Here is a 20,609-nt window from a genome sequence, read left to right on the forward strand (position 1 = left end):
CACTGGGACATGCAATCTCACCATTTATGGAAGTAACACAAATTCAATACCCAAGTGTTCACGGTCACTAAAAGAGTTATACACATGACCTTTAGACCTGTAAAAAATTCTAATAGATGGTCTACAGACACTCTATGCACTAAAATTTTTGTGATGGAATGCTGACTCATGTTTATTGCAAGTGTGAAAAAACGACCAGGAATGCGGAACAAAGCTCCAGCATGTGCCTACACTGGGTACCCACAATGTTACTTTAGAAAGTCACAGGCTTCCCATATTTCATTTAGCAAAGAAGTGGTAGCAAAACCAACCAATGGATATGATTTACACCATCTTTATGCAACTAGGATAAAGCGTTTAACACCCTGTATAACCTGGCTGCACAAAAGACGGAAGTTTACCGGATAAGTTGTTTTTAGAGTCACTCGAGGTCACCCGAGGCTACATTCTGAAGGTGTCCATTAAGTACTGTATAAATAGGCATGGGGTTAAACTGGGCATGTTCACTTGCTCCAAAAAGAGACAAATGCTGCCACCTGCGTGTTGGAACGCACAAGTTACGTATAAGCTTGCACTGCTTTTAAATCAATATAACAGACATGCCTGTTTCTCCTTTCAAGCATTTTAATATAAATTTTAGTGCACAGCAACGATTTTAGCAATACAGGCTGCTGTATTATGATAACTAATGCTATTGCAAGTACAGCTTTAGCAGAGCTGCCGTAACAGGAAATACGCGAAATCTGTCGTTACACAATCGCCACTACTGCACCAGGGGCTCTAACCAATTGGTTTGGTTTGGTTTATGGGGTTTAACGTCCCAAAGCGACTAAGGCTATGAGAGACGCCGTAGTGGAGGGCTCCGGAAATTTTCGACCACCTGGGGTTCTTTAATGCGCACTGACATCGCACAGTACACGGGCCTCTAGAATTTCTCCTCCAAAGAAATTCAACCGCCGCAGCCGGGATCGAACCCGCGTCTTTCGGGTCAGCAGCCGAGCACAACCACTGAGCCACCGCAGCAGCTCTAACCAATTGGCTCGAACCGAAGTGGACGTGTCCACTTCGAGGGCATTTCTGCTCGCCGATGGCACTGCTGTTGCTACTGATGATGATAATTTAGTGATGAAAAGCACAGACTCACCGCTGCTTGATCGGCCTGCAAGCTGCCGTGTGTCAGGGCAGACAGGAACAGTCATGTTGCTGATGTCTCCCTTGTCCTTCACCTCGTCGTAGAAGGGCTCCTTCTTGTCAACGTACGACTTGAGGTCCTCTATGCTCTGGTAGATGTTAGGCTTGAAGTCAAAGTCCTTGCAGTTGCTTTCGTAGTCATTGCCTCCACAGGCTCCTGATGTGCAGGAATGACACAGGAAATAGTGTAAGGATGAGTTACACAGACTGCTACTAGAACTGCGCTGCTCATCAAGCCTGTGTCACGCTGTGGAAACATTAGAGTGACATCAACCAAACACACTCGCCAGCAAGCCGTCAACAGGTTACCGAACTAACTCATTCCCCAACATCTTGTTTCACTGCACAAACGGCAGAGAAACAAGACAGGTTGCTGCGGTGTTGCTTCGGCACGGCAGCTTTCGGGAACCAAAGCTAAAAAAGAAACAGAACTCATCAACACCGTTTGGTCTCTTTGCTGGCTGGGCGAATTTTCTGTCGAAGACACACAAGCCAAAGCACGCACTTTGCAGTGATTGACCGATCTGTTTTCTCCATGATTGCAAACATCTGCAAAACGTTTCCTTTCATCGCTTTGTTGCCTTGCAGGTGGGCAAATGCCAGTGGGCAAGCTACTCTCGTCAACACCGCCGGCTGGCTCGCGGCTGCTGGGCCTCAGTCCTGCCTGCTTCTCCGCTGGAGCCACCGTAGAGGAGAATCATCTGGTCCTCATCCCATTCTTGTGTGCAAATTAGTGTACACTCCGGACGAGCGTAGCTTTCCAAAAGGCTCCTTTCTTGTCTGGCATTGCCCACCTCTGCTTGCAGCAATGGTTCCGTCTTCTGTGCTTTTCACAGCGCTGACCGGGCTACTCACGGGGCTGAGGGCGACAGCCAGCAGCGACTCTGTGTGGGTGTTGGCATTCAAGACTGTGAGGTGCTCATGCAAACATGCCACTGACGTTTTCTCCCAAGAAAGTGAGCTATTGCGATGGGCGGTGCAAGGTGATTCTTGTGGGACGCAGTGGAGGAGGTACCATCGGCATGAGCTCAAGGTCACTGGAAGAGATTGCTACTAAGCTGGGATCTGATTTCACAGGCGAGCACGAGTTACTCGTCAAGGTATCTTGAAAATCGAGATAAACAAATGAGTAGCATTGTGTTGTTTCTTTGAAACTCTTTGATGGGGCATGTTTCATATAGGCATCTGAGTTTGTACTGCACTTGTTTCGGGAGTGAGACGGCGTAACGTGTAGGCGCGTTTTATGCCATATGTATGTGTCGTCCAAGCAAGAATCGATGGCGCGAAACATCGGCATAACTACTGCTGCAGCAGCAGCCGCACACAGCAGCTATTCGTCCTAAATTTTTACTGCCAAATGCACAAGCCGCTCGGCAGCGCAAGGTGTCTCCGGTTTCCGTGGCTTTATACGACAAGAGGCGGCAGAGAAGCGTGGCCAAAACGGCTTTTCCGATGTGACAAGGAGTCCTCCAACATTTGTCGCAGAAGTTTCTGATATGTGTTACAGGACAAAAGGGACGTGGTTCCAATGAGTCTGTATTGATTTGGTGCGACAGGGTTGGCAACACTACAGAAACGTCACGTTGGCGAATGGAGTTTGCATACTGTTTCCGCAATGCGACTCATGCCTTCACAGAATGAGGGCAATACTTGAGCAACAGTGAACAGCTGTGACATATTCTCAATCAGCCAAAATTGCAATACATCTTCACAGATGAATTCGCATAATCCAGGATTGTTTACGTCAGACAAAAACTGAAACCAGCACCCATTTTATGCAGGCATGCAATTAAAAAAAAACAAAAAAGAACAGCAATTTCTGGAAACAGTCTACACAATGTAGTGCTCCGGCAGAAGTACCTTTGACGCTGTGGGAGTCCTGGTCGTCGTCTTCGCAGTAGCCCAGTTTTTCTTTCTCAATGTTGTTCTTGGTGCAGTTCAAATCATTGTGAATGTGCTTGATATTGGAGGCCCCCGACGCATTGTTGAGCGCACCATCCAATTGAACAGCTTGGAAAGCATAGACAGGATTGTCAAAGTGACGTCGATCTACACAGAACGACCACAACACATGGTGAACCACCCACCCAAGTGAGGAGTGCCAGAAAAATGAGCAAAAACGAAAGAGAAAAAAAAAACCCTGGCTACAAAGCCATGCCAAGCCATGCAAACATCAAAAAAAGAAAAACTAAAGAAGCATGCAAGCACGCATGCTCATGCCCCCTATCATTTTCAAAATGCTTACCTGGTGGTGGCCTTGGGTCAGCTGTGTATCTGCAAGAAAAAGAATTTCCCATAAGGTGACCTGCATCACGCACCCTTCAGTGATCACTGCTCGAGACAGCTTTAGAGGCCTCAAATCTTTTCTGCAGAGATAATGTTGACACCATTACTCTTCTGAACGCAATTGCAAAGAAGCTACAACCTTATAAATCAGTTTTCAAATGTGCAACTTCAGTTCTCTCTCTCCCAAAGCATTAAAGGTGCACTGAAGAGGAATCTGAACTTGTCTTTTTGCTGCAGAAACTCAATCTACACGTTCCGAGCATTCTTAGAAGCTTCGATTTATTGCCCTGTGTGGCCGATTTCCCTAATTAAATCGAATTAACGTCTGGCTCCTGCCTTTTTTTTTTTAATTCTCCCTCGTACGGTGGGCGGAGTCGACCGACGCGGGGAGTGCCTTTCACCCAGTCCCGTGGCGGCTTGCCGCTCTGCCATCGGCGGACTAATACGTAGTAGTCCGTAGAAGCAAATAGTCCGCGCGTATTTTTATTTCTGCGGGCTTATTTTGCGGTTATATTATCTGCAAATGAAACTATTTATTCACGAAAACCTAAAAAACAAAATGAAGCGAAAGCAAAGCCTCCACGGAGCTGGCTGAAAGGCACTCCACGCGTTGGTCGACTCCACCCACCACACGAGGGAGAATTAAAAAAAAAAGGCGGGAGCCGGACATTAATTCGATTTTATTAGGAAAATCGGCCACACAGGGCAATAAGTCGCAGTTTATAAGAATGCTAGGAACGTGTAGATCGAGTTCCCGCGGCAAAAAGACGAGTTCAGATTCCTCTTCAGTGCACCTTTAATGGTCACATACTGACCTCATAGATATGAAATGGAGCTGACAAAGAGTTCAAAAACTTTCAGCAGCTTTGTCGGTGGGGTGATACCAAGCAAAATGAACCAAACAGTCAGTAAAAACAAACGACAGTTGGCAATATACGCCAAGCTTCTCCTCAGGTCTTTGCTAAGGACAAATAGCACTTCAATACTAAAGGCAGCTAGCTTGTAGCCACGCGCGCAACAAAGCTGGCACACAGAAATGGGTACTACAAGTTCATGCTCTGTCAAAACTGGCAATCACCGCATGATTAATTTCTCACGCTAAATAAAAAAAACTGAGAAATCATCGTTGACACAATGAAGATCGACAAGGAGTCTTACTTTTTGTCACCTAATATACTCAGTGGAATTTCTCTTGAAACATGCATAAGATCGACAAGGAGCCTTACTTTTCTGTCGCTTAAAGGGACACTGAGGAGAAATTGAAGTTGGCTTGTATCAACAGAATACCAGCTCCTGATTACAAAAACACCACTCATACTGACAACAAAGCTCTTGTAACATATAAAAGAGCAAGAACCAAAATACAGGTATCACCGCCACAGGCCAAACTCGCAAGTACAAGCGTGATGACGTCATAGGACAAAACAGTGTTGCTAGAACCAGTGCAACACTAGCACACGAGAAGACACGAATCACTGAGGCGCAGAAAATGCATGCGCAAATCTCCTTGACATCGCCAGATGGCGCCATGTACCCGGCAACTACACGCGCGCCTGCAGCATCGGGACCAATCAGCGCCTGTTCACCGGCGCTAGGCAGGCTCCCGGTATTCCGCTAATGGTAGCAAGGTACATAGTATGCTAAAGGTGTCTATTTGCGAGAACTTCGTTGACGACTTCGAGAGCGGGATCCATCGTAATGCTGGCAAAACGCCGGTGCAAACGTAAACGAAGTGACTGTAGTGACGGCCGCAATAGCCGATAGATGCCTTCAACGTGCGGCCGGCGGTAGCTTTCTTTTCGGCTGCTGCTAGGCCACACTGCTGGCTGCCAGAAATCACGGAGTCTGCATTACGTCATGTGCACGTCATGTTTCATGTCACTTAGTCCTGTGTCATCATAAGAGAATCTCAAGTTTGAATCAGAGCGGCAGGAAAAACTTTTTCAACTTCGAATCCAAATTTCTTAGAAATAAATGCATCTTTCGCTGCGGGCCAAGTGGCAACAAAGCCATGAAATGCCGAACTGTCGGATATTGCTTTAAAAGAAATATTAATAGAGCTCTTTTCACTGTCCCTTTAATGTACCCAATGGAACTTTTCTCTTGAAACATGCATGTCAACTGCGAGGCAGCCAACATTACCGCACTGTATTCATCCAAGCACTATACAGAGAAGAGAAGCAATGAGGAGGCTCACGTCACATAGGCCAGCTCATTCTTGAGATGGTTGACCCTTCTCCTGTAGTAGAACACAACGCAGATGACAATGACTGCCACCAGCAGAATGGCCACACAGGTGCCAACCACAATCCCAGAGTTTGACTTTGGCTCCTCTTCAAAGTACATCACGCTTTCGTCCATCCGACGGCCTGGCCACAAAAGAAAAAAAAGATCACAAGTGAGTTGTAATGAAGGTTTTAGAGGTTCTGCGACTGGAACAAAAAGGCAAGCAGAAATGGGTAAAGAATTTTGGGAAAGATGTGTCATGATTAGGGCCCGGAAATTTAGGCACTAAAGAACCCCGAAATAGGCAGGCATCTAGGCTCTAAAAAATATTGAAATAGGCACTATAAAGCAAAAATAGGCGCTTTGAGTAATACTCTTTATTCATAAGTAAAAGATTTGTAACTCAAGCACGGAGAGTACGCAGTCCTCAACTGAAGCAATAAAGCGCATTCTCAGGTTTTCCAACTTGAAGCTCTTTCGGTTTTCGCTAAGCATGCCTTTGTACTTTAAAAGGCTTCTTTTTACATCACATGAACTTAGTGGCGCGAACCTAAAACATGAGAGTTGATAAAGGCTTAGGCCTTCAGGTGATGTGGCCGTATCGTCTCCGCGTAGAAAGTCTCTGATTTGGGGCATTGTTTCTAGGCATCTATTTTTTTCTACCAATTGTTGCATCTTCATAGAAGCAGTAGCACCCTTTCCTTCCAGTCCCCAAAATGCTGCTGGTACTTCGGCCACTACCTTCAACAATTCATCTATTGAGAGTCTAGCCTTTTCCAACTTTGTCATCCTTTCCGTCAATTTTGAGAAGTTTGCACTAATGTATGTCAGGTCTCTTTCCAAACTCGTCTCTTGCTACACTTCAAGATAAACACTTTGTTACACTGCGTTCAAGTTACAATTCGAGAAGAACGTTCGGCGAGACCCACGCCTTTTGTGCGTGCATTGGCGCGCGCCTTTCACCATACATAGACAGATGTCTCAAAATTGAAAAATGGCACCGAGGACCAAAGTGCCGGATTTAGGCATTTATAGGCAAAAAATGTGGTTAAATAGGTAGTATTTCCTAAAAAAATGACAAAAAGGCAGGCAAGTGCAAAAATCCCCCGTTTAGGCATTTATAGGCATGTTTAGGTAAATGCCTAAATTTCCGGGCCCTAGTCATGATACTGTGCAGAGAGTACTCACGGATATTGCAGTGTTCTCCTATGAACCCATAGCGACACACGCAACCAGACACAGGGTTGCACACAAAGTTCTCCTTGCAGTCGCATGACTGCATGCAGTGGTCTCCATAGAAGCCTTCAGCGCAGACTAGGACCGGAAGAAAAAGCACTTTCATAAGCAGATTTCGTAAAGGGTTTCTGTGAAGGAATGTAAAAACTGCATGCAATGGCACCTTTTAGTTCATCTTTCTCTGCGTGCATCGCAAGGTCCAAACATTCTTTCTAGGTTGTTAACAGATTAACTACTAACAGCACTTGTTGCCACTCTTTTTGTTAGCTAGGTGACATACAGCAGGCCCTCAATGAAAAGGTTTATTCCTGTGGGGAAAGTTGATATTTAAAAGTTTGTGCTCATGTGGAGGCTGCACATATCCATAATAATAATAAAAAAAAAATTAGGATACCTAAGAACGAATACGCCAAATATCCATTTTACGTCCAGAAGCAAATATTAAGGACGTTTAGATGCCCACTACAAACATCCACAGAAGAAGAACTTTGAATTTGCAATGGACATCTTTGGGATATATATCGTCACTTGGGAGTTTTCAAAAGGCTTTGGACAAGTACCCCTTTTAAAGAAGAAAATACTTTTGCGCCAGTACTACAACACTTTTTGCTTGCCTTTCCATGCTTTATAATCTACTGCGAGCTAGAATTCAAAAAAAGAAGACATGCTGAGCACAGCTAAGGCAGCAAATCTGAACTCACTCTCAGTGCAACGGGAGCCCATCCAGCCAGGCTTGCACCTGCATTTGCCGTCGCTGGCCCGACAAAGGCCTCCATTTTGACAGGTGCATTTCTGGGTGCAGTTGAATCCATACGTCCCATTGGTGCAGGCTGCGATAACATGGGAGCAGGGAAGAGAATTGCAAGGCTTCCTTTTATTTACCAATTTAGCCTGCATTGAACCAAACTCTCCAGAAAAAAGAAGAAGAAGAAAAAAAAAAGAAAAGTTAATTCTGGTTTAACGTGGTGACATACAAGCCACAGAACTATAACCGCGAACAAAATATATCCGCAAATATATAAACAATATATAAACCGCGAACAATATATCCAGGCACCTCATTATATCTCAAAGCGACTGGACCACTGCTTGAAGGTCAGAGAATTTTCTTGCAAGGGTGACGTCTTGCGTTATTCTTTTTTTGTTAGAACAGTTCGGGACTGGAACAGTTTGCCATCGAGCATTGTATGTATCACATCTAATGATGCATTTTTCCATGCACCGCAATAATTGTTTTATACCTATAATGAAGTCTGTACCACCCCTGCTGTAGTGCCCTGCGGGGCGATGCAGGTAACTAATAAATAAATAAATAAATAAACATTATACCTGCGCCACATGGGATGGATTGGCATGCCCTATACTGGACAGATGTCCCTGAGTTGTTACAACGCCAAATGACTCATGGCGTGTGTCAGAGCGGAGCAGAAAAAGAAAAAAGAAGATGCAACAAAAAGCACGTGGGCAGAGGCGTAGAGCAGGGGGAGCGTGAGGAAGTGAACATTAGATATGTCACAAGGCCAGACAGTGTCTTGAAACGACTAAGAGTGACGCAACATGTCTTTGAAGCCTTTCTTCACAGTGTATACAGTCGAACCTCGTTATAACGAACACGGATACAACGAATTATCGGATATAACGAAGTGAAAGAAAAGTTTGGTTGGACATGCTTTATTTCTAAGGGAGTTCTATCTGTATAACGAAACGAAAAATTCAAAATTTGACACTGTATCGGTTATAACGAAGCAGTTTTTGTATTCACGGGGCTCAAAATAAGCAAACAAGAAGGAAAAAATCTCAAAACACGCTAAATTTTGATCTTTTGAAGCGCGCGCACCTAAAATGTGTTTGAATCACCCGCGCTTCCGCATGCGGCGCCATCTAGGGAGAGCGAATGAATCTAGCATCAACGGCTGCCTAGCACGTGACTGGCACGTGATCGAACCGACGCCCGCTCCGCTCCCCCGCTCCCCGGCCACCCCCGCCGTCGCAATTTCCGACCCGCGCCCTGCGCGCGCTATCTCTGCAGTTCAATCTGTAGACGCCGTAGCGGAACGCATCTTAACAAACAGCAGTTTCGCTTGAAACGAAGATAAAGATATTCAGGGCAGTTGACAGCGGGCGCAAGGAAAAGTCATTGCCGCGGACTTCGGTGTTACGCCTAGCACTCTTATCTATCTAGATAAGATGGTTGTCCTGAGCGCAAGGCAGATTTCAAACGCCCACTCTGCAGGCGCTGTGAAGAATGACAGCAAGAAAGGATGTTGAAGATGCCTTGTTTGCATGGTTCAAGGACGTTATAGCACGTAACCTGCCTGTGTCTGGTGCCGTCCTTCAAATGAAGGTGAGAAGTCTCACTTCCCTCTGAGGCCACAATGACTTTCATGCAAGCAGTGGCTGGCTGCAGCGATTTAATGACCGCCATCGGATTGTTTGCCACGTCTTGTCTGGCGAAGAAGCAGCCGTTGGCGCAGAGAACTGCGAGAAGTAGGCAGAAAGCTTCCGCATGCAACTGGGAGGCAAGCGGACAATTTCGGCGAGACGACATGGCGTCAGCTGGCGGTTCCGAACGTTACGTTCGAGGAATTCATCTGTGCAGATGACAACTTGGCTGTGGCGCCCGAACTGACCGACCAAGAAATTGCTGATCAGGTGGTTTCCGCAAATGATGCTAGAAACAGCGATGCATGTGAAGATGGCGAAGTGCGAGCTCTCAGCAGCACCGAGGCCGCTGACATGGCCAGGAAGTTCAGGGGGTACTTCGGGAACCTACCTGTGGCCAAATAAGCTGACATCGGGAAAGCGCTGCTCTGTGTTGATTTCGTCGAGAAATATAACCTGTCAAACAGTGTGAAGTGCCGCCAAACGAAGATTACGTCGTTTTTTAAATAAATTAGTTTTCGCACCTGGCCAGCAGCCCGATTTGTGAGTTTTCCTCTTGCTTTCCAGTACGAAATGCAAGGCGAGGTTTCATATGCTTATACCACGCGTTAAATTCAAAAATAGTGCATTTTTTCAACCCTGTGCTGTCCATCTTAAAGTACTCTTTACCTGGGTTTATTAGCGACCTTTTCTGTGGGAATTTGAGTGCATACTTTTATAACGAATATTGGATATAACGAACGAATTTCCGCGCAAAATGCGACTTCGTTATAACGAGGTTGGACTGTACAGCAATGAAGTTATCATCGAGTGCGATACAATGACATGGCACATAACTTTGCTCAGCAAGGCGTTTTGCTGCGAACAAATATAATACAAAAATGTAGTGGACACGTGCACAATTGGAAAAAAAAATAAAATAAAATAAAAGCTAACCGCACGAAAATAACTTGCTGCTGCCAATGGAGGAACTATGCCACATCTACATGTGTAATGAACGCCTTGCATAGTGAAAGCATCCTCTAGTTTGGCTGTCAGAAAGTGCCAGCTTTGTTCCCGTATGCTAACAACACACTCCTTTCTTTTGGTGTGCAGGAATTAAATGAAGATACAGTAATCCCTTGTTATAACGAAGTCAGCGGGACGCCGAAAAAATTCGTTATAAGCGATAATTCGATATAAGAAGCGACCGCTCGAAAAAAGCTAAAACAGTCGAGATTTAATTGCGCCACAACTGCGAGGAAGCTGGCGGATGACCTTGAGCCGTTGCCTAGCAACCGCTGCAGCTGGCGGACGCCGCGCGGCGTCCGAGCGAGCGAGCGCGTCGAGACCGGCCGTGGGCAGGCCGGCCCGGCTCAAAGGAGCGCGCCCTACGTCATCATGACGCTGCCGCTCTCCGCGCTCGCATTGGCTCCCGCTTCCTGTCGTCGCGTTTGCCGTGGGCGGCCCATCGTTGACATCTAGCAGGTTGGACGCAAGCGGCGCGCTGCGATCGGACGCTGCGGCGCCGTTCGCAACCTCGCGCCGCGGTGAATCGCGCTCGCTTTTCGCACATGTGTTCCCGCCGTAACAACAAAATTCAGTGACCCTACCACGCATTTAGACCGTTTGTCTAGTCGAATGGCGCGAATCGAGCATGACCGGCCACTTTTCCGCATCCAAGGCGCCGCGGTTTTCTGGCATCGCGAAGCGCGAGGAAAACTTTATTTTCGTGTGGATTCTGTCGCGGGGAACACCAGGAATGCGCTTCCGACCAAGATTAACGGTTCGGGCGCGCTGCACCATGGAATTTGGCCCCGCTGAGCAGGGGACACTCGGCACTCTCTCGGTGCTCGTTATTAGGCAGGTCATCGATCGTGGGTTTGGTACCTTTGTGGCCTGTTCTATGTCTGCATGAGTCTAATTCGTCGGCGGTATTAATTTGGCACTGCATGTGCAAAGGGTCGCCGCCACGGCGGCGATGCCTACGCTCGGCGGCGGCGACGCCTCCGCTCGCCACTTCGCTCTAAGCGGGCCAAGCTCTTCGTGTGCTTCGAGTAATGCGGCTTAAAATGCATGCGTTTGGGTCGGGACCGGAAGAAATTTCGAATAAAGCGATATTTCGAGTAAAGCGATTTCGTTATAACGAGGGATTACTGTAATTGAGGAGGCATTCAGCCCTGCAGCGGACTTAGCTAAGCTGACAATGATACTGACGACTCCTTTATAGCTGTTGCACCCAAAGGTGAAAGGCTACAGTGATGGAATGAATTCAGTGTAGCGGGAGTCTTTCGTTCCTTACTGCTCACAGGCTTTGCTATGCCACCAAAGAGAGAGGTACTCACGTGTGGTGCAGTTATCGCCCTGCCAACCGGGCATGCAAAGGCAGGCGCCCGTCACAGAGTTGCATTCGCCACCGTTTTGGCACCTGCATTTCTGAGCACAGTTGACACCCCACCTTTCCACTGGGCAAGCTGAAATACAAATGGAACGAGAAGAGGTGTGTTATTCTAAGGCTGCTTGCAGTACATTTATTGCTGCTTCAGGCTTGCAAGACAGCTACGCCACATGTTTACCCTTCACTTTGTTCACTTTTAAAGGAGGATGGACACCAAATTTTTGCTTGTGTGTTTTCTTCTTTCAAATGTTACATGTGATTACATGTTACATGTGATTCGCCACACTGAATCATTAAAATTCTTACACTGTATCGTCAATTCCTCAGTAAGGCTCTCAGCTAACCACTACATTAACTTTGCACCATTATCATCTACAAGAAGTCATCACGAGCTAAATTTGATACCGTATTTTGCGCATGCTAATTTGTTCAAATTCAGTTTTTTTCCCCGTTCAATAGAAGCCTGGAATTCTCTACCTGGGTCCATCCGTCCGTTCTTCTCCATTTCAAAATTTTGTAACTGCCGTTGAAGACGCATAATAGCTGTGTATTCTTACCCTGTCGTTAACAGTTCCTTTCTTGTTCGATATTTCGTTTGTGATTTTAACTTTTTGTAGTGCTCACTTTGTACATTTTGCTGCATTTTGTTACCTTGCATTTTGTGTTTTTCCCACTCCTGCCATAGCGCATATAATTGCGCTGCAGTATGTATAAATAAATAAATAAACACAGTCTTTGTCAAAAGTAACCAGGCTGCAGGTTTTTCTTCTCAGTCGTATATTAAAGCTATTATGCCAGCCCTCAAGCTCTAAATCTCTGTGTGGTAAGAAGAGCCCCTGTTCTCACCTTCAAAGAACTTTTTGATCTTTAGGGAAGCCCTGAGGGCTCTGTTATACCAATGAGAAGCAAACCATGGGGACTGGTTACTTTTGACAAAGACTGTACATGGATCACCTTATGGTATTCGCCCACAACTGCTAAATAATTTATAATTGGACGTCTTCTTTATGCTGTTTCGGTTTCATCAACTGAATGACGGCTGTGCTGTGAAGTTGGTGTTTTGGTCATGAAAGTCGAGAAAAAAAATTGCAATATAACTGCTGATACATTATTTACTGTCATTCCAGCTCTTGAAGCAGGCTGGCTCAAGTGTTGTAGTGAAATAAAACTATGTATCAGTGATTATATTGCAGTTTTTATCATGTCTCACATGACCTAAACATCCACTACATATCACAGCCACCTAAACATCCACTACATATAACAGCCATCGTTCAGTTGATGAAATTGAAGCAGCATCAAGAAAAAATTCGACTGCAAATTATTTAGCGGTTATAGGTGAACACCAAATGGTGATCCGTGTATTGTAATGCCTGAAGCATCATTTGTCAGAAGAAAACACTGGATTAAAATTAGGTGCCTATATTCCTGTAACTCTTTCAGGCCTAAATTAAGACACTTTTAAATAAAAAATTTGCCACAGAAATTTGCCAGTTTAGAAAGAAGATAAATCATAAAAATGAGAAAATCCGGGCACAGCCTTATCTTTATCCATTATTTCTTGCGATACCAAATGGAATCATTGGGACCTGGTGGATGTGAAATGTGTAACGGAATGAGCTCAGTGAAAAATTCTTCCCCTTGAAAAGCATTGAAACAATGCCAGTCTTCGTAGATATATAGGTATATGTGCCGCTCTTCTCACGTTGACGAAGCGAGTATAACACAATACGAAGCTTGCATCTCTGCCTTTTGTAATAGTATGCGGGTCAGTGCGTGCTCTTGTTCAAGTGTTGGCTCTTCTGGGAGGTGGCGTGTAGGAGGCAGGGCAACCAGGATATTTTTTTCCTGTTTTAATGCCTTGAGGAGCGCCTTGGCAGCTGGCATTCAAAACTGACAGTATGCAGCTTTCTTCATTCAGTAAAATTTATCGAATGAAATTCTGAAAGTTTGAGTGACCGCAAAATTTTCCGGTGTATCAGTGTGGCAAAAATGCTTCTTGTTGTGGTAGTTCATATTATTCTTCGTATGCTATCTTTGTAAGCAGTCACCATAATCCATCGTCAAGAGTAATTATATTTCTGGCCAATTTATTCATGGATTTCAACTAGTGGCTTCGTTGTGCAACCGCTCGGTTTTTAATTTTCTTGAAGTTTTCAATTTCATGTGATCACCGAAACCACTTGCAGGTTTATCATTTTCGCGTTTTATTTGTTTTTGTAGAGTTCTTGGCATGACAACTTCTTCACTTGATGGATCGACATTGATGCTTGACACTTCAGCCCGTGAAGTGGGAACCTCTTGAGACTTCTTGCTTTACACTCTAAAATTACTGTATTCGGAATTTAGCCATCTACTTTGGAGGAAAGGGCATTTTTTCATGCTTATAGAGAGCATAAAAGTAAGAAAAGGTAATTTTTTTTTAATAACACAAGGGAGTGCAGCATCTCAAACACAAATTCTTCTTTAGCACCTCCACCTCCCAACGACTCCATTTGGAATCATTGATATTTGCGAGACCTTCGAGCACTCTTACATGAGAGTTTATAAAAGTATTTATTTTGAATGAATACTGTCAAGCCTACTAATCTAGTGCTACATAATCGGAGAGAATCAAACACCGTTTTTTTTCTTGCACATGGTCAAAGGGAGTAATCGGTGACACTTGTTAGTGGCAGCAACACAGAGGCAGTTATTATACTCCCTTCCCAAGCGGCAACATTTTTTCTGAGGCGAAATATTTCTATTATACGTACATATATAGCTAAATGCTGGATTCACCATAAAAGCAGCTGTAGCTGTAGTAGACCATATGAAGTCTGCAGTTCTTTAAAGCTGGGCCAGAGAGGGTTAAGTGACTACTAGCTAGCTCCTCTCGACATTTTGATAACCTGCCCATGCCCATTTCTTCTTGATTTCACACAGGATATCATCAACTTTGTTCTTTAGCCTATCCTGAACTCACTCCCTGTCTCTTAACACTATTCACATCATCTTCTCTTCCACAGATTTCTGAGCTGCATTCATTTCATTACACTGTGAACTTCAATTTGTTTTCACAGTGCAGCAGACACACGGAAGAGAAAGCCAGTGTATACACCCACAACCCAATGGGCACTAGTATTCTCTTGGACGTCCCATGGACGTCCTAAACGTCCACAGGACGTCCTAAACGTCCACAGGACGTCCTAAATGTCCACAGGACGTCCAAGGGAGTTTCAGTGCCCATTGGGAAGGTCTTGGTTTTTGCATTACATTTACAATTACACCGCATACCGGGAGGAGAACAAGAAGAGTTCAGTGCGGTTAGTGGAAACGGGCGACTCACACTCACTGCACCGCAGGCCCATGTAGCCGGCACTGCACTGACACTCGCCAGTGATGTGGTTGCAGGGACGGCCATCACTGTGCATGCACTCGACACACACCTCCGAGCAATTCTGGCCAAAGTAGCCGGCGGGGCATGCTGCAATAAGAGGCCAGAGAGGGTGCAATGCAAGAGCTGCAATGTTAACCCCGAGTACGGAGCAACCACATTCAGTTAGTGATAACAATCGCGTGAAAGAAGCCAAGCAATATGTAGGGTGGGGATGTAACGCGAAGCCTGACCCGCAAGTTGAGGTCGCTATTAAAGGTGCAGTGAAGAAGAATCTGAACTCGTCTTTTTGCCGCGGGAACTCAATCTACACGTTCCGAGCATTCTTAGAAACTTCGACTTATTGCCCTGTGTGGCCGATTTCCCTAAATAAATCGAATTAACGTCCGGCTCCCGCCTTTATTTTTTTTTAATTCTCCCCCGTACGGTGGGCGGAGTCGACCAATGCGTGGAGTGCCTTTCACCCAGTCCCGTGGCGGCTTCCCGCTCTGCCATCGGCGGAGTAATACGTAGCAATCCGTAGTAGCAAATAGCCCGCGCGTATTTTTATTTCTGCGGGCTTATTTTGTGGCTATATTATCTGCGAATGAAACTATTTATTCATGGAAACCGAAAAAACAAAATAAAGCGAAAGCAAAGCCTCCACGGAGCTGGCTGAAAGGCACTCCGCGTGTTGGTCGACTCCGCCCACCGTACGGGAGAGAATTCGGAAAAAAAGGCGGGAGCCGGACGTTAATTCGATTTAATAAGGAAAATCAGCCACACAGGGCCATAAATCGAAGTTTCTAAGAATGCTCAGAACGTGTAGATCGAGTTCCCGCAACAAAAAAGCAAAAAAACGAGTTTAGATTCCTCTTCAGTGCACCTTTAACTCAAGAGGCACTACTGGATCAGCACACGAGCATTTCTGGCTGAACGCAAGTAGTGTTACCTAAACAGGACAGAAGAAAAAAAAAAAAGCAAGGCAACACAAGTGCAATAAAACTTTAGTTGTAGGTCAGTGCCACCACTGCCTTGCATTTTTTCCTTTTGTCGCACCTAGTTAGCACTGTTTGAATCCAATCATGAAATGACAAGCCACCCACACCTCCTTGGCTTTTCTGGACTTGACTCAGGTTGCAATATGACCTACTGGGGATTAAACTCTCCTTAGAAATGCAGCACCTTAAACACAACTGCTATTCCACTAATAACAAACAGTTTACCTAATAGGCATCTAAAAAGCATCTGTTAAGTGGTCCATTAGCTAGCAGAATAACAAAGGAATAGAAAACCATCAAAAAATAAAAGGTGGAAACCACAGACATACAAAACTGTAGATAGACAGTACGCAAGCGTTCATAGACACAACCCAAGAAGAAAGGCATTCTGCTTCTATATTAATATACAGTTGAACCTCGATATAACGAAGTCCTACTTGCAGCCGTAAATTTCGTTACATCGCGAATTTCGTTACGTCGAGGTTCCCATGTTTCAGCTGTCAAAATAAAGTATAACTGGTTCAGGAACACTGCTTGTTGATGGGAACTTGTAAATCACTTATTGAGGAAATACACAAGAAAATCGAGTAATAGTATCGCTAACAAGGGCACCGGATGTTTTTTTCTACATCAGGAGCATGAGTGATAGCAAACACCGCGACGGCATCATTTTTCTCCGTGTGCGCATAGCAAAAGAACGAGCGCAGCGCCTAGTACTGAAAGCCGCCACAAGATGTCGCTACTGGTATCATCATCATCAGCATTGAACATTTGCAGCCGGGGACGCATCAGAGAAAAATAAAGAAAAATGTTCGCATCGCTCACGCCGGCGCGGTGGGATTGTGCTCGCGGCACGGTTACACTCCGACGTAGCGCGAGCGCGCGTGCGCGCGCGGCACGGCGACGTCACGTCCGCGAAACAGCGGCGCCCGATCGCCAGCGTGTTCGGCGGCTACCGGCGCGCTCTGACGCGGAATGCAGCCGGCTGCATTTCGCGCGGGCCGCGCCGAGAGCGCGCCGAAGCCGCCCACCCAGAATGCACCGCGCGCGCCTCCCACGCCACGCCTCCCCTCTACCCCCTTCGCCACTCGCCTACAAGGACATCGCACGCAAAAAAAAAAACAACGAACGGACGCTGCAAGAAAATTCCGGTTTGCGCTTTCACGTTCAGAGTCTACAGCTCGCCAGTGGCGTCATGGCGCGGCGCGTCTTGAAACTTCCATGCCGCGGGCTTTGTATGCGCACGACAGATGGCGCGGCGGTACGTTCTCGCACACTGCCGGCAAAATTGGCGCGTAAAAGGGCAAATACAAACTGCGTTTCGTCTCGGCTAAACTTTTAGCTCTCATTCGATTGTCAAGGTAGCTCCTGGCACATGCATGCAATGCGCAAGGACTTCGTTACATCGAAAGCGCGGAGCAAAATTACTTCGTTAAATCGCGAAAAAAATACATGGTTTTCAATGGGGAAGTGATTGGGAAATGAAAAAAATGCGTTACATCGCGAATTTCGTTACATTGAGGTTCGTTACATCGAGGTTCGACTGTATATTAATAGGTTAGGTGACATTCAGCGCTGTTACTCATAACTACTGCATAAACACTAAGTATAAGCTTGAAGCAAACTGAAGGAAAATGGAACTCAATGAATGAATTTTTTTTTGTTTATGTGTCGTAAAACAGTGACAGTAGCTTATGCACTACTTGTTGCATGTTAACAAGGTTCACAAGACAACATTATACATACATACAAAGTACAGTCAAACAACACTCTAAAGTAAACTTTTTAAATTTCCTGACCATAGCTACATTTAAAAAAAATGCATTTTTGCTCACAGTATAAGTAACGTTCCACTCACATTCAATTTATTAAAGCCTTTGTGCATTGCATGCACATATCATGAGTTCCCAAGGTAGATATATTTCTTGCACACGTCCTTTCGTGTACAAACGATCACAAATTAAACCAGTGGTATGTAAGATGAACTGTTTCTGCACGGGTGCAAGTGTTGTGGATGAATTACAGGCCAATACATATTGACAGAGTATAATGGCAGACTTGTGGCACCATCTTGCCGCTGCACCATAGGCATTATGCTCACGATAGATTGCACAAAATGACAATCATGCTCTCGATTGCAGTTATTACCATAGCTTTGTGCAGGATTTGGCTCAAATGTTCAGTGACTAGATAACCAACAATTAGAGCAGTGTTTTAAGAACCTGTAAAGTCAACTGGAGTGCTAAAAAAGAGAAACCTTCACAAAATTTGTAAAAGCAACTACAGATTCCTTATAATCCGAAGATTCCGAATAATCGAACAGTCCGAAAAATCCGTGAACTTATAAAGATAAACTTTACTACGAAAAACCGGCTTTCAAAGTCATGGAAATCGCCGCTCCCGATGTTCTGCCTACAGGCGGTACATATCAGACTATCTGAGTCATAGCCATGCTATCTTCATGTCCGCATCCCATCACATCATGATACCAGATTGTGTGACGTGGCCGCGGTCATGCCGCAAATGAATGCACTCGCTGCACGAAGCAAGAACAGTCAGTTTGCATGGGGCAATGACGTTCGCGAGGACCGAGAGGAAACCCATGGGTAACCCACGGGAAGACGCGAGCAGAAGCGAGCATCTCCGAAAGCAGTCCCCCCCCCCCCCCCTCTACCACGCACCGCGGGGGGCATCGTCCAAGCCGCAGTGGACGTTGCAGCTGTCCCACTGTCCCGTTTTCAATGCGATCGCGCGCCCTTTGTAGGCCATCTAGATGGCAACGGAGAGCATCTCATTATCTCGAAGGGCAACGATGAAGAACAAATAGCCAAGCCTATCCAAGCCAGTCCGATTGCGCCCGCCGCCGAGCCAACTCCATTTGAATCCAAGATGGCGCCTTTCAAGGTGGCGGCAAACGGGTTGGTTGTGACTGCGATGCCTGCTTGAGTCTATATTAGGCCGAAATAACCAACTTTCGGTTGTAAAACGATCACCACAATATTTTAGACTGAAAATTCGAACTTTTAGACTCCACAAAGTCCGAAATATCGGTCGTGAAAATGTACACGTTCCTATGAGGTGCGCGACGGTTCCTCAGTGAAGTCCGAAATATCGCGCTAGTCCGAATTATTAGAGTCCGAAATATCGGTCGGCTACTGTACCACTTTCAAACGATAAACAGGCTTTTTTCGCTCAAAACGGAGATTTGATAAGACAGGTAAGGGCTGAAAATAAAATACAGGTATCCCCTCCCCTGTGTGTTATCACAAAAAAACTGCAATAACATCAAGACTGGTTCTTCTATCTGGATCCCAGAGGCTAGGCTACACTGTCATTCACTTCCAAACGATACTTACGGAGTCTCTGTCATTACTGATATCACGAATTTGAATCGAGTGGAAGGAAAAAAAACTGTTCCATTTTTAAATCAATTTTCTCAGATATAAATGCATCTTTTGCTGCCAGACTGACATCAACATAGCCATAAGGAGTCAGAAAAGTGGTTTCTGCTAGGAGCAATAAATTGCATCGGGAGTAGTCATCGTTGTTCCTTTATGCAAGCATGGTATAAGACAAAATGAGGAGAGACTCACGTTCACTGCAGTCCTTGCCCGTCCACCCACGTTCACAGATGCAGACGCCAGTCTCAGGATTGCACGAGGAATTGTTCTTGCAGTCGCAGGTGTTTTCACATGATGCCCCCCACTGACCACGAGGACACTGGCTCTCGCAGGACACACCTGCAGGTGAAGCAAGGTTTGCATTGGCTACCTATTTATCACCTGAAACTATGCGGTCATGGACGGCCAAGTTTCAAGCCTGAAATGACGGAGCAGCAGTGACCATACTCTACTGGTGGCACCACACAGCTACCACAATATCATGTGATAACAAGATGAACACAGACACTAGAGTGCAGACAAAAGCCTGTAATAGCACACTGGTGTTAAGTGAACCAAGGGGCTTGCCACTGTTGTTCCTACATTGAGTAATGTGTCAGCAGTAGATACCAAAAAAACAAGGGAGCATTTGCTCATCAGTACCTGTTCAAGGAGAGCTTATCATGGTTAGATATCAAAGCTATACAGCCTTGAGAGAAACTTTGCTTAAAGAAAAATTCATCCTGGTCTCGAGATCAAACCTAGGACCATCACCTTTTCTGGGAAGTCACCCTACTAATTATAAGCTAACCAGGGCGGTTAGCAGATGACACGGCAAGGCTAAACTGACAACTCCTAGTGGAGTGGAAATTGCTTTCTTATCTCAAAATAAGTCCATTCCTTCTTCAAGCATTTCCTTGAACACACTGGACTGACACCCTGAAAAAAATGCTCTGGTTCAAAGAAAACCAACAGAAACCTCCTACTGACAAATAAACATGACAGGAAACTAAAGAAATGCAAGAAACAACAGAGAATTATGCAAAACAAAGTATATAGCAAAAATCATTTCGGACAACAGTTTCGTCAATAAAACTTCTACTAATGGTGCTCACTGATGCTGTTAAAACCAGATTCATAAAAACACACACAACAGCAGAGCAGAAGCAACTCTT

The 20,609-nt window shown here is 45.4% G+C and overlaps 1 protein-coding gene across 4 annotated transcripts in view; it reads right to left on the bottom strand.

Annotated features, from left to right (window-relative positions):
• Window positions 1-20,609, bottom strand: part of drpr (multiple EGF like domains draper) — a 97,440-nt gene that overhangs the window by 2,722 nt on the left and 74,109 nt on the right. For 2 of the 4 annotated variants that reach the window (XM_089547957.1, XM_089547954.1), the window contains 9 exons: window positions 19,648-19,794; window positions 15,027-15,164; window positions 11,646-11,774; window positions 7,641-7,769; window positions 6,892-7,017; window positions 5,675-5,846; window positions 3,437-3,465; window positions 3,052-3,240; window positions 1,145-1,348 (listed from right to left, as the gene is read on the bottom strand). In XM_089547957.1, coding sequence (XP_089404083.1) covers window positions 1,145-1,348; window positions 3,052-3,240; window positions 3,437-3,465; window positions 5,675-5,846; window positions 6,892-7,017; window positions 7,641-7,769; window positions 11,646-11,774; window positions 15,027-15,164; window positions 19,648-19,794 — 1,263 coding nt within the window. The remainder of the gene's footprint in view (window positions 1-1,144; window positions 1,349-3,051; window positions 3,241-3,436; window positions 3,466-5,674; window positions 5,847-6,891; window positions 7,018-7,640; window positions 7,770-11,645; window positions 11,775-15,026; window positions 15,165-19,647; window positions 19,795-20,609) is intronic. The other 2 variants (XM_089547956.1, XM_089547958.1) reach the window with 2 other exon arrangements.

The sequence above is a fragment of the Amblyomma mixtum genome, chromosome 6 (assembly GCF_055824585.1).
Source record: "Amblyomma mixtum isolate Tamu chromosome 6, ASM5582458v1, whole genome shotgun sequence".
NCBI lineage: Eukaryota > Metazoa > Arthropoda > Arachnida > Ixodida > Ixodidae > Amblyomma > Amblyomma mixtum.